This window comes from Saccopteryx leptura, chromosome 7, assembly GCF_036850995.1.
Source record: "Saccopteryx leptura isolate mSacLep1 chromosome 7, mSacLep1_pri_phased_curated, whole genome shotgun sequence".
Classification (NCBI taxonomy): domain Eukaryota; kingdom Metazoa; phylum Chordata; class Mammalia; order Chiroptera; family Emballonuridae; genus Saccopteryx; species Saccopteryx leptura.
Genome location: NC_089509.1, coordinates 43,048,491 through 43,063,095, shown reverse-complemented (window position 1 = coordinate 43,063,095; position 14,605 = coordinate 43,048,491). Strand labels below are relative to the sequence as shown.

General features: G+C 37.8%; 1 protein-coding gene across 2 annotated transcripts in view; it reads left to right on the top strand.

The window, feature by feature from the left end:
* The window catches only part of ACVR1 (activin A receptor type 1), a 131,807-nt gene that overhangs the window by 70,240 nt on the left and 46,962 nt on the right, over positions 1-14,605 (top strand). For both annotated transcript variants that reach the window (XM_066345083.1, XM_066345084.1), the window contains exon 4: positions 3,574-3,647. In XM_066345083.1, coding sequence (XP_066201180.1) covers positions 3,581-3,647 — 67 coding nt within the window. In that variant the 5' untranslated portion in view covers positions 3,574-3,580. The remainder of the gene's footprint in view (positions 1-3,573; positions 3,648-14,605) is intronic.

The following is a 14,605-nucleotide window of genomic DNA, read 5'->3' as shown; positions in this document are numbered from 1 at the left end:
GGAGGGAAGGAAGAACGAGAATTCAGAGACAAGACTGAGATAATCCAGTAGTTTTCAGAAGATTCTGATAACCAGTCCCATTGGTTAAAAAATTTTGGGGGCCTGACCAGGCAGTGGTGCAATAGATAGAGCATCAGACTAAGTCACAGAGGACCCAGGTTCAGATCCCCTAGGTTGCCGGCTTGAGCACAGGATCATAGACATGACCCCATGGTCGTTGGCTTGAGCCCAGATATGTCTGGGTTGAAGCCCAAGGTCGCTGGCTTGAACCCAAGGTTGCTGGCTTGAGCAAGGGGTCACTTGCACTGCTGTAGCTAGGCCCTGGGAGGTCAAACACATATGAGAAAGCAATCAATGGACAACCAAGGTGTGGCAACAAAGAATTGATGCTTTTCATTTCTCTCTTTCCTGTCTGTCTGTCCTCTCTGTCTCTCTCGCTAAAAAAAAAAAAAAAAAAATTGAACGTGCACCCACAATATATGTTATTTCTGAGTCTGGCCGGTTGGCTCAGTGGTAGAGCGTCGGCCTGGTGTGCAGGAGTCCCGGGTTTGATTCCTGGCCAGGGCACACCGGAGAAGCGCCCATCTGCTTCTCCACCCCTCCCCCTCTCCTTCCTCTCTCTCTCTCTCTTCCCCTCCCGCAACCAAGGCTCCATTGGAGCAAAGTTCCCTGGGCGCTGAGGATGGCTCTTGGCCTCTGCCTCAGGTGCTAGAATGGCTCCGATTGCGGCAGAGCGACGCCCCAAGATGGGCAGAGCATCGCCCCCTGGTGGGCATGCCGGGTGGATTCCGGTCGGGCGCATGCGGGAGTCTTTTCTGACTGCCTTCCCATTTCCAGCTTCGGAAAAATACAAAAAAAAAAACAACAGAAAACAAACAAACAAAAAAACTGTATTACAAAACATAAAATAGAAATTTAAAAAAGATTAAAGATAAAGTATTTAAGGAACTACTAATGGCAATGACATCATTAACAAAAGTCTCAAATCACTCTGGATAATGTTTATTGTTTATAATACTGGATGCAAATCAACTTTTCAAGTATTTTTTAATTTTGAAATTGGGGAACCTTCTTCATGTCAGATTCAACTGAATTTTATTTGCTTTTTTCCTAGTAACTGATTAACAAAGGACCACTAGGAATAGGAAAATCAGATCCACATTTTCTTACTTTTCTCTGGTGCATTCATTAACAACATATTAATCTGTAATTTCTTTAATGATTTTAGAACTTTTGTAGTTGTAGGAGGGCTCATTTCATTATCATTAGTCAATACCATCTGTAATTTCTATTAAATGGGTCCTAAGGAGTATAGTACATGGGTGTACTCTTCATATGTTCATATTATATCTCCCATTCTTTCTAAAAGATCTTCTTATACTGGACTGTCATAAGGAAGTGAGGCAGAGACCAAACAAAGGCTCAAGTTATTTATGGCTTTATTAGAGGAAAACATTTTTTGTAAGATAAAATTTTTGTATATTTGCCCTGGCCAGTTGGCTCAGTGGTAGAGCGTCGGCCTAGCGTGCAGGAATACCGGGTTCGATTCCCAGCCAGGGCACACAGGAGAAGCGCCCATCTGCTTCTCTACCCTTCCCCCTCTCCTTTCTCTCTCTCTCTCTCTCTCTCTCTCTCTCTCTCTCTCTCTCTCCCTCCCTCCCCCCGCAGCCAAGGTTCCATGGGAGCCAAGTTGGCCCAGGCACTGAGGATGGTTCCATGGCCTCCACCTTAGGTGCTAGAATGGCTCTGGGTGCAGCAGAGCAATGCCTCAGATGGGCTGAACATCGCCCCCTGATGGGCATGCCGGGTGGATCCCGGTCGGGCACATGCAGGAGTCAATCTGTCTGCCGCCCCCCCACTTCTCACTTTGGAAAAATACAACCCCCCCCCAAATTTTTTTTTGTATATTTATCTCATAAGTCAATGAATTGTCTTGCATGACCATTGCATACATGTACCCCTTTTGGGGACAAGCAGACTAGTGTTGGAGACTGACACAGAAAATAATTGGTTCTGGGTGGGGTTAGACCAGTGCTGGGGGTGGGGTTTGAATCATTGCTGATGGAGAGGTGTTTCACCCAGTATTTGCCTTTTGAACTACATCATAAATAACAGGAAGAGGCAGTGGGTAGGAAAGGGGTGGAGGAGGAGGCTTAGGGCATTTGAGGCAGATGAAACCAACACTGTGTTCATGTTCAAAGGCACAAGGAGAGATAGTATTGGAGTCCGCATCTGGTTGTGAGGGCCCCGGGGGCCATGGTGAGGTAGTTTCTGTGTCCCAAATAGAGGCTCACTATAGACAGGATCTATGGGGCTGGAAATAATAACAGCAGCAGTAAGAAGGGCTCACTCAAGTTTCATGTTCTTTTAAAAATACACTGCCCACAAAAATTAGGGGATATTTCAAAATGAATATGAAGCAATAAAATATCCTCTAATTTTTGTGAGCAGTATATAAAAGGAAGGTTCATTAAAAAAAAATCTTTTTACCCCCCTTCCTCATCTTGTCATTAGAGAAGGGATAGGCTGAAATACAATCTTAAACAACTGGAAATGAGGCCTGGTAAGATAAAGTGGGGATGTGGGAATGAACAGTTGGACTGCCAACCTCACAATTTGATCTGAAGATGAATCAAAAGGTGTCCATTCTAAGCTGTTTTCATGGCAATGGTCTTTTGCTCTTTGCTTTGAAGCTGCACTATTAAAGAACTTTACCAGTTTTCTTTTTTCTTTTACCACCCAGAAAAGTCACAACTAGACAAAGGTTTAATTTTGAAACTATTTCTTGTAATAACGAATTTGTATAACCAAACTGTTACCGTATTCCTGAAACTTTTCAAGATTTATGCAAACGGAAAAGTTCTCTCTTGTAGTCTTTTCAGCCATAAAATTGAGCTTTTCCCGTGTAGTTTCAGGGCATTGTCAACTTGAAATTTTTGTCAGGCATCGTATTTTTTTTCAGGTATAGTTTCATATATTACACATTTACACGATTTCTTCCTGTCTTGGTTGTGTCTATCCTGTTAAATTTGAGATTAATATGGAGTGCACTGTTCCGCCAAAGATGAGGGATATGTTGTAGGTTTGATTATTTTTTTTCTCCTTTGAAGAAGTAAGGCTGAAACATAGTTATTTGGCTTGAATGATTCAGTCACTTAACCTTTATCATATTACAAGAACAGTCTATTTGTATTTCTCAGAGTTCTTAATTTAGTGTCAATTCCAAATTCGATAGGATAAGATAAAATTCAAACCTAAAATCCTTTGGTAATGCCTAGCCCAATATAGCCGAGCATTTCCTGTCCCTTTGAGTATTTTGTAAGAGGGTAGACTCAGAAAAAGTCATCTCAGAGGGGCCACCAGCAGGAGGTGCCTCTGATTAACTTCTTAAGATTTTGTTTAGATCCGTATAAAGGGTATATGTTTAAATACACTAAGAAATAAGGCAACATATGTGTGGGGGATTTGTAAGAAAGGCCTTGAATGGCAATTTGAAAATGGTATGCTTAATTTAACTTGCAATCCCGCAGTTAACTTTTTTGTCTTACTTGTATCTCTTTCTTTCCTCCACAGTTGTACAATGGTAGATGGAGTGATGATTCTTCCTGTGCTAATGATGATTGCTTTCCCTTCCCCTAGTATGGAAGGTAAGAGGCTCACATAAGTATACAGTCATGTGCCATGTAATAACGTTTCGCTCAAGGGCAGGGAACATGTATGATGGTGGTTCCATAAGTTTATAACGGATAAGAGAAATTCCTATCACCTAGCGACGTCATAGCCTTCATAAGGTCATAGATAGCACAATACGCTACTGACATGTTTGGGGCGATGCTGGTGTGAACAAACCTACTGCACTGCCAGTTGTATAAAAGTACACCACATACAATATGTGTGGTACACAGTACTTGATAATGATAATGAATGACCCTGTGTTACTGGTACATGTATTTACTATGCTTTTTATCATTACTGTAGAGCAGGGGTCCCCAAACTTTTTACACAGGGGGCCAGTTCACTGTTCCTCAGACCATTGGAGGGCCGGACTATAAAAAAAACTATGAACAAATCCCTGTGCACACTACACGTATCTTATTTTAAAGTAAAAAAGCAAAACAGGAACAAATACAATATTTAAAATAAAGAACAAATAAATTTAAATCAACAAACTGACCAGTATTTCAATGGGAACTATGGGCCTGCTTTTGGCTAATGAGATGGTCAATGTGCTCCTCTCACTGACCACCAATGAAAGAGGTGCCCCTTCCGGAAGTGCGACGGGGGCCATATAAATGGCCTCCGGGGGCCGCATGCGGCCCGCGGGCCGTAGTTTGGGGACCCCTGCTGTAGAGTATACTTTTTCTACTTATTTAAAAAAAATGTTTGCTGTGCTGTGAAACAGCCTGCCTTGTTGTGCTGGCAGCAGCCTCATATGCCTCATGTTTACCATGTCTCTTGTTTGCATCGTTTTCTTGTGCTTGATTTGCTCCTGTGTTGTTTTGTACAGTAGCATGCTATACAGGCTTGTAGCCTAGGAGCGGTAGGCTCTACCATGTGGCCTGGGTGTATAGTAAGCTGTACCATCTAGGTTTGTCTGGTGCACGCTATGATGTTCGCCCAGTGATGGAATCACTTAAGGATGTGTTTCTCAGAATGAAAACCCATCTTTAAGTGGTGCATGATTATACTGTCTATGGTTTGGCTTACTGTAAATAATTTGTTCTTAATCCTATCACACTTAACACTTCTACCTTCCCTCCCTGTATTATGAGTATTTTTTAGGTTCACAGCAAAATCAAAAGGAAGGTACAGAGATACCTGATTTCCTTTTACCTCCACATGCATAGTCTTTTCCAGTATTAGTATCTCCCACCAAAGTGGTACATTTGTTTTAATTGATGAACCTACAGTGACACATCCTAGTCACCCAAAGTCCACGGTCTGCATTAGGTGGTGTACATTCTGTGGTTCGGACGGATGTATAATGACATATATCTACCATTGTAGTATCACACAGACTGTTCACTGCTTCAGAGATTTTCTGTGCTCCATCTTTCATCCCTTTTTCCTCCCCTTAATCTCTAGCAACCACTGATCTTTTCACTGCCTCTATGGTTTTGCCTTTTCCAGAATGTCATATCATGGGAATCATGCAGTGTGTAGACTTTTCAGATTGGCTTAACGTACAGATATGCATTTAACATTCCTCCAAATATTTTAATGGCTTAATAACTTAATTCTTTTTAGCACTGAATATTTCATTGTTCAGATGTAACACAGTTTATCCATTTACCTACTAAAGGAACATTTTGGTTGCTTCCAGGTTTTAGCAATTATGAATAAAGTTGCTATAAACATTCACATGCACTTTTTTTGTGTGGACATAGTTTTCAGCCCCTTTTGATAAACACCAAGGATTGTGGTTAGTAGATTGTATGGTAGGGCATGTTTAGTTTTGTATGAAATTAGAAACTGTTTTCCCAAGTAGCTGTACCATTTTGCATTCTCACCAGCAATGAATGAAAGTTCCTATTGCTCTACATCCCTGCCACTATTTGCCAGTGTCCATGTTCTGGATTTTGGCCATTCTAATAAGTGCTTAGTGGCATCTCATTGTTGCTTTAATTTGCATTTCCCTGATGACATGTGATATGGAGCATCTTTTCATATGCTTATTTGCCATCTGTAGATCTTTTCTGGTAAGATGTTTGTTAAGGTGTTTGGCTCATTTTTTAATTAGGTTGGTTGTTTTCTTATTTTTGAGTTTTGAGTTTTTTGTATATTTTTGGATGAGTCCTTTATCAGACATGTCTTTTACATATATTTTTTCTTAGTCTGCGACTTCTCTTCTTATTTTCTTGACATTGTTTTTCACAGAGCAGAGTTTTTAATTTTAATGAAGTCTGCCTTATTATTTCTTTCATGGATCATGCCTCCAGAAAGTCAGTACCATGCCCAAGGTCATCCAGGTTTTCTCTTATGTTACCCAATAATATTCCATACCTGAGACTACATAATGTGGCTTACATTAAATTTCTGTTGGACTGTGTGTTGTAAATTAGTTCAGGTGTCTATAGGTTCTGCTCTAAGCAATGTTGTTAAAAACATTTCAAAATACTGCAGTGATTTTAATTAGTGTCAAGAGGATATGAAATAAAGATCCTGCATAGCAAGTTTAAAGGAATTAGAGGTGTTTTAATTAGAAGAGACGTTGGGCCCTAGATCGTAGGAATTAATAAGAAGAAATGGGCTGGAAAGATTTGATAGGTTAATGGTGGTTCTCAGCTGGGGGATATGACCTCCTCAGGGACATTTGACAGTGTCTAGAGACATAACAGGCAAGGTTCTAGAATTTTTTCTCTTTTTAATTGCCGAACCCTATGATCACTATAATGCAATTTAAAGAATGTTGTGGAATAAAGTCCCTCAATTCTGTGCCTTTTTCTTGGTATAGAATTAGTTCTGCGTGGTGTTAAGAAGTTCCCTTGGGTTTCATTTGCTATCATGGGTGAGCATGTGGCATGGTCCCAAGAAAAAAGAGTGTGGAAGAGAAATTGAGGTGGAAATGTAGTATAAATTGAGAAGTGGAGAAGGAATAGGGAAAAGAGAAGGGGAAAAGGACATTTGTGGAACAATATTAACAATTGTGCCATTGGTTGATTATTCTTGCTTTTAGCTCTTATGTTGTCCAAAGTATCCAGCAAATGTCTTCTTAATGCTGCAGTAAAGATATGTAATGAAACAAGTTAGTCTGGCTGAAAAGAAAATGAATTGCTACTAAGGTTTTGCTATTTAATATACCACCACCACTAGGATGTTTATAAGCAAGGGAAAGAACACATCATTCTTTAGCTGAAATAGCTTTAAAAAAGGTATATATATATTCAGTGAGTGCTACAACCTAGAGTGCTCTAATCATAATAGCAGTTGCCTTATTCCTGTTTTCCCTCCATGACTCAACTCCTTGTTAGCTACCAAAAGAATATATTCTATGAAAAGACTCTTTGTTTTTGTATATATACTAGAAATTTTTAAAAAGCCACTGAAAACCCCTAATTGTAATACACTGTAATATACTCAACATTAGTCATAAAACAAATGTTAAGTACAAAATACTTAACCAAAAGAGGTAAATAATAGGGCAGATAAATGAAATCTTTATACAAACCCCATTGTCTAGTGAAGAACTTTACACTACCAGGTTTAAAAGGAAATAGACCCATGTTTGATAACTGCAGAGCAGCTGTGACCAATTATTCATTGTGCCTCAGTGAAGCTGATAGCATTTTTGGGGCATAAATTAGAAAGTCATAGAGATTTTGTTCTAATGTATTTTGACTGGTAGTTACTCTTCTTAATTCATTTAAAGAAACAAACAAACTTTTCCCCCTTTCTCTCTCAGTTACTCCCAAATGTCTTTAAATATTGAGTAGAAATAGTTTTCACTTCAAATAATAAGCCCCAAACTGTGATTTTATAGAGTTTGGCTAGTATGAGTGTACTTTAGAGTTTAGATCATTTTTCAAGTTCTGTAGAATCCTAAGTGCCCTGGGGCAAAAAAAAAGACCAAATAAGTTTGGAAAATAAGTGCTTACTATAACTACCTCTTTGATGATTATAGGTAATATTTGAGGAGACATTACTATGTGCCAAATGTTGGTCTGACTGCTTTGTATGCCTTATCTCCCATAATATTCATGATGACCCTAATGAGATAAAGTTTTAGGGGATGTGTTCTTGAATTGGTTAAAACTCTTGCTTAAGGCTACACAGCCATCAAAAAAGTATGGTATACTTTGAGGAATGGTCTTCAAGAGTTTCTCCCATTATAAGTCATCTTCAGAAGTTTGCATTTTTCTGGAATCCCTAATTAGCTACACTCACATTCACATTATATCAGGTACATGCTAGCATCCAGCTTAATCCAGTCTGTTGAAAAGGTTGAGATGAGGTCTTGTAATAGCAACTGATGAAGCTGCTTCACCTGTGTTTGTGTTTTTTCTCTTGTCTCTCATACCAGTATTCGTTTTTCATGCTCATTATATATACAACTCTAGCTGCAGGAAGAGTTATTTGCTCTCACAGAGAAGAGCACTTGAGTCCTAATTACCCGTATATCCTTCCTTTTCCTTCCCATTAATAAGACTAATCATGCTCTAATACTGCTATTATGCCACCAGGGAGAAGTCCATTTTTGTTCCAGAATCTCCATGTTTGGCTTTCCCTTTGTCCCCGTGAGCATTTGCACATGGTGACCACAACACAAATATTTAATATGAAATATTGTTTCTTCAGAAATATTTCAAAGCTAAGATGACCTATATTTTATTAAACTTCTAAGCCGTAGTTAGATTTTATTATTGCAAGGAAGGCTGGGCTTTGCAGAGTTTTGAGCAAGAGATTTTGGCTTGTCCTGGGGAAGATTGCTAAGTCTTCAATTATTTTCAGGGTTGACTTGATTTTCGTATTTCCAAAGATTTCACCAGTCAGACTTTCCAGCCCAGTTACCCAATGAGGGAAGGAACAGGATAACTTCAATAGACTTTTTGTTAGCGACCACAAAGGTGCCCCTCTTTGCCACTGGTGGGGGAAGAATAGAATAAGCCTTTCTTCTCATGATTGAGGATTTGGAAGTTCTCGAAGGGGTGAATGAATGTAAGAAAAATGTCTTAGTATTAAATTTGTTGCTCTCATTTTTTATTACTATAATCTATCCCTTTTGTTCAGAAGAAAATCTTTTTCACTGACACATCACTGAATGAGACTTTTGGGGGAGATAATTGAGATATATTGAGCTATTTGCCACTACTAGGACCTAAAATGTAAATATTTAATGAAGCTGTATACTTTTAGGTTACTGCTTCTTTATTGTCACATTGTCTTATCTAATAGAATGATGGTGTGTTATTTGATGCAAAGTAAGCTGTGACAAAGCTTCCTGTTAGCTTTCCTTCTTGGGCAATGTTTGTTTCATCTGTGGGTAGTTAAACTAAAGCCACATCTAGTTTTTTTTTTCCCCAGTAGATTTTATAAAATGTTCATATTCAATGCATATTTAGGTAAGAGGGCATACCAGTGGGGTGTGGATAGGACTGAAAACTCAAAGTCTGGTATTGAAGAGGTATTAAATGATTTCCTTATGGTCAACAGTGAGTGGGCAGTAGTGAGTGCAATAGCTTCTAAGCTTTATTTATTTATTTATTTTTCATATACAGATCTCAAAAGTGAGAGGATGGATACCATCATCTCTTTATGGAAAAACTAGTGAAGCAGGAGATTTGTAGAAATGTCATACATGCAATTGCAATATTGTGTTTTATAATCATTCAGATGACCAGGATATGTTTCTTAGATATATTTTGTCTTTATATACAAATCCCAAATCCCTTGGAATTTCCTAAGTGATGAGAGCAACAATGGCATTTCTTGTTATGTTAAGGAGGTAAATTTTGGACCCTACCCATCTAAGGGGTAGGAATCAACCATGTGGTTGGAATACTGGAACATTTGGTCTTACTCCCTGATTTCCAGGGAAGGAAGTGGAAAATTGAGGTTGAATCAGTTGTCCATGGTCAGTAACTTAGTCATGACTATGTAATGAAGCGTCCATAAAAACCCGAAAGGGACAAGTCATTGGTCCCATTTTGGAGACTTTCTATGTTGGGGAAGTAGAATGTTTCTGTGTGTCACCATAGTGGGCCCTAAACTCTTAAGAGGACAGAAGCTACTTCATTTAGGATCTTGCCCTATGTATATTTTCATCTGGTATAAATTCATATCTTTTAATATCCTTTGTAACAAATCATCAGTCTAGTGAGTAGACAGGTATTTCTGAGCTCTGAGTTCACTGAGCTATTCTAGGAAATTAATTGAACCCAAGGAGGGGCTTGTGGATATCCCTGATTTATAGTCAGGTGGTCAACCTGGGCTTGATTAGCCTGGTCAGGTGGTCAGTCCGATATCTCTGATTTATAGTCAGGAAACAACCTGGGCTTGAGATTGGCATTTGAAATGGAAGGTAGTCTTGTGAGATTCAGCCCTTTACCTTTGGATTCTGATTGTATTTCCTGGTAGGTAGTGTCAGAATTGAGTTGAATTCTCAGACACTCTGCTGGTGTTCAGAATGGCTTATTGGTGTGGGAAGCCTACACACACACACACACATTCTCTCTCTCTCTCTCTCTCTCTCTCTCTCTCTCTCTCTCTCTCTCACACACACACACACACACACACACACACTTACAGAGGAATTGGGTCACTGGAACTCTTTAAGCAACTTTAACTCTTGAAAAAAAGAAATAAATAACAAGGAAAACCAAAGGTATTTAAAAATTAATTTGTAACTTTCAAAACATTGCTAACTACCCTCCAAAACTTCCCTCTGCAGCCCAGCATGACCTCAGGCAAGCTTCCACAGATAATGATTATACGAAGCAGTCATAATTATTCAGATCTTATGTCCGTTCCAAAATAGTGTAAGACACAAGCAGCGTGGCTTTCAAACTTTAAACTGTGAGTCACAGTAAGAAACATTTTAGAGTTTGTTCCAGTGCATCTGCATTTAGAAACATCTTAGAGTAGGACCCACATACGTGTGAACAAAAATTTATGGAACAGTAATTATTCTTACTATGTTTCATGTACTCTCCTATTTTTTTTATTCTATTCAGTTTTATTTCATTTGAAAAGAAGAAACCTTGTCTTGAACCACTAGATTGATTTCACTACCTATGAACGAGCCATCATCCATAGTTTAAAAAACACTGTCCAGCCTGCTCCCATGAACTCTGTCCACAAGTCCCAGCTGCCTTCAGGTGAAAGCTCTGACAACTAACTAACCTGTATATTTTCCAAGAAAGCTGGCCTAGAACCTTTTTTTTTTTAATGTAACTTTGTGCAGCCTGGCTCTCCTCTCTGTTGAAGCTAGTGATTTGACAGGAGAGAGAAGTTCACATTTGTGCCTTCTCAGCCTCAGTCCTAACACTGGAGCAGCTGCCCCTGATTCTAATCAGCTGAGTCTGAGCTCCCAGGAGCAGGGTGTTTCCCAGATCCATGGGAATGCCACAGCTACTTTAATTCTTTGTTATGGGTTAGAGCAGAGTATGGGCTTTCCTAGGATATGTATATTTGGGGTATATGGGAAGGAGAGAAGGCAAAGGAGGTAGAGCAGTGTTTCCCAACCTTTATTGTGCCATGCCCCACCTTAACCTTTCTAAAATTTTTATGTCCCCCCCTATGTAACATACATAATTTTTAACATTAAAAAATTGATTTGTTCACTTAATAAACATAAATGATAGGTTCTAGGAAGAAATCACTATGAAATTGTTAACAAAACACAGTAAGTAAAATTTCAAAACATATAATGAAAAACAGAAATCTAAATTCCAAATAATTTTAATACAGATTTTTCTATAATTTATTATTTTAATTTAGTGTGATCCTTGTGCTTGATGCTTGCTGCACAGAGATTTTATATTAGGTTCCAATTTGGTTAGCTTTAGTCTCAAGTCTCCACGTTGTGTTATATCCAGCCGATTTCTTTTTTTTACCAGTAAATCATTTACAGCACTAAATCCACATTCAGCTAAAAATGAAGATAGAAACGGTAGCAATAGTTTTCTTGCACATTTGGTTGAATTTGGGTATTTGATTTCTGTTTCCTCACAAAGCCATGCCATCGCTCCTTTGATATTAAATAAAGCTTTAACTGACTCATCATTTTGCAATTCTGCGAGCTCTTCTTGATACTGCATATTTGATATATCAGACAAATCCACTAACATTGGCTGCATCATCCATATTGGGAAATCAATTTGTTTTAAATCAGAAAATCTTTCTTTTAAATCAGCCGATAGAATATTCAAATGATTGACAATAACAAGTAAAGCGGTATCAGTTACTTCACATTTTTGGAGCCAATGAAACTGTTTAAAGTTTTTGTTGTTAATATGTTTCTGACATAACTCAATATTGGTAATGAAACCAAATATCTTTGCTTTTGCATCGACAAGAGTTTTATTTGTTCCTTGAAGTTGCTTATTTAATATATTTAGTTTTTCAAAGATATCGGCTAAATAACTCACAAATGCTTGACCATCTATTGTTAATAGATACTTCATTTCAGGTTTGTCGCTTAAAAAATCACTAAGAGTATCAAACAGTTCCATAAATCTTTTCAAACAGTTTCCTTTAGATAGCCATCTTACTTCAGTATGAAGTAAAAGTCTCACATGGTCTTCATTTTGTCCTTCACAAAATAGCTTGAAAAGACGCTCACATTTGGCACTAGCTTTAATAGCATTAACACACTTTATTACTGTATGTAATACTTCATTCAGAACAGGCGAGATGTTTTTGGCTACCAAGTTTTCCCTATGAATAACACAATGCACAAGAATCATTTCTGGATTCGCATTTTTCATCAATTTTAAGCAGCCATTTTTCTTGCCCATCATATTGGGAGCACTATCTGCAGCACAAGATGTTATATTTTTCATTGGTATATCATTGACATCTAAGTAGTTTTTTAGCTTATTAAATATATCTTTGGAGGTAGTGGTGCTTTCTAATCTTTTACAGAACAACATTTCTTCAGCAAAATGTCCTTTATCAATATATCTTACGTAAGTTATCAATACTGCCTCACTGTCTCTCAAAGTTGATTCATCCATTTGCAAGGAGAATTTTCTTGTTTTCAGCTTTTCAATAAGTTGTTTTTCAATATCCTCACTCATTTAGTCTATTCTTCTGCTAACAGTATTGTCACTGAGTGGCATAGCTTTTACATCTTTGTCATCTTTTTCAAGAACCATTTTAAAAAATGCTGATATTGATGGTTTTATTAAATTCTCTCCTATAGTGTGATTTTCTCCAGTTTTAGCGATGAATAAAGAAATTTGATAACTAGCCTCAAGAACACGATTATTAGTTGAAGTATGAGCAGTAAATAGAGACTTTAATGTTCTTTTTTCAAAATTTTTCTTTAAAGTTTTAAAGTAACTCAAATCTGAATTAATATGAGCACTATGTTTCGCCCTCAAATGCGCCTCAAGACGACCTCGTTTCATTGATTCGTTGGTCAAGCATTGCTGGCATAAAAGACAAAAAGGAATCCACTCATCGTGAACAGCGGGTATGAACCCAAATTTTAAATATTCCTCCGAATATTGACAAGTTTTTTTCTTGCTTGCACCACTCATTTTACTATGGGCTATAAGAAATAAAAATAAGATCAATTAAAAACTAATATTAAAATATGTGTTAAAATATATTCAATGTGACATAGAGTAAACGTATACTAAAAATTCATATTTATTTAAATGTATATAACACATTTACTACACTACCACCACAAATCAAAAGGTATCTATATTTTTTCCACTTGACAAAATTTTCTGGAAAGTTATGCTTCTAAAATTAAAATTGTTGTGCATGCACTATTATAGCCCCAATAATATTTATAAAATATTAGTGCTTTCTAGCCCCGATGCAAGAAGTACTTAATAAAGAGTTTAATATTGATAAAAATAAAATCAAATACTTACCAATTATATCTATACAATATACATATGTATATTTATTAAATCAATGAGCTTTTACAACAGTTTTGACTGACACTTATTTCAAATTAACACCAACTGAATGATGTGAAACACTACAGAAGTTGCGATGGGCCAATTAGGTGAGAATAACTGCGTTGTTTAGCGAGTTTTTAAAACATCCGGGGTTCCCCGCGGCAGACGGCATGCTCCGCGGTGAACCCAGGACGAAGTTTACTTGACGACGCCAATCACCCAGTTGATATTTTGGTCTCGTCAAACAAAATTATACTTAATAATTATTTACCATAATTATTTAAGAATTGCATTTTTTGTTAAATTTGGCACCGATATCTAGCATTGCATTTAAATGGCCCGGGGCGAAAGAGTTAAAGTCGTGTCGAGTCTATTTTCAAATTGCCCCCCTTAACTATCGAATTGCCCCCCTGTGGGGCGTGGGCCCCACGTTGGGAAACACCGAGGTAGAGTGAGAAATTCCTCTTGGGAAAGGGGTGGTTGAAATTCACCTTAAAGAGAATACAGCACAACTCTGCCTGTATTTTTTATTCAAATGGTGATTTGGGGGTGGGAGGAGTGGCCTCTTTAATTTAGTTTTGGCTGTGATTGTTTTCATTTCTAAATTCTGGTACCTACACCAAACCAGTTTGAATAAAAAAAAAATCAGATTGTTTCAGGAAAGTTGTAAATTAAAGGATAGGAAAAAAAATACGCACAATCCAGTTTAGCATTTGACTTTTTTGATGGAGAATGCCACAAATGCCATGTAGAGCTATGCAGTTGTGGCTTCTTTTTATTTGTTATTTCATGTCCTACCTAGTTCATAGGCTTTGTAATATCAGTTTTGCCAAGGGTAGGGTTATATTTGATAGTTAAATGGTGTTGCTGGTCAAAGAGCGTCTTCTGAAGAGAAGGCTCTTGATCATGCGTAGGAATCTGGCCTTTCTCAGGAGAGACACAGGCAAACACATGAGCCTTTGTCTTCCTCTTTACTTGTTTCTCTGTGCACGTGTTACTTCACCTCTTAGGTCCCTTACTGCAGAGGT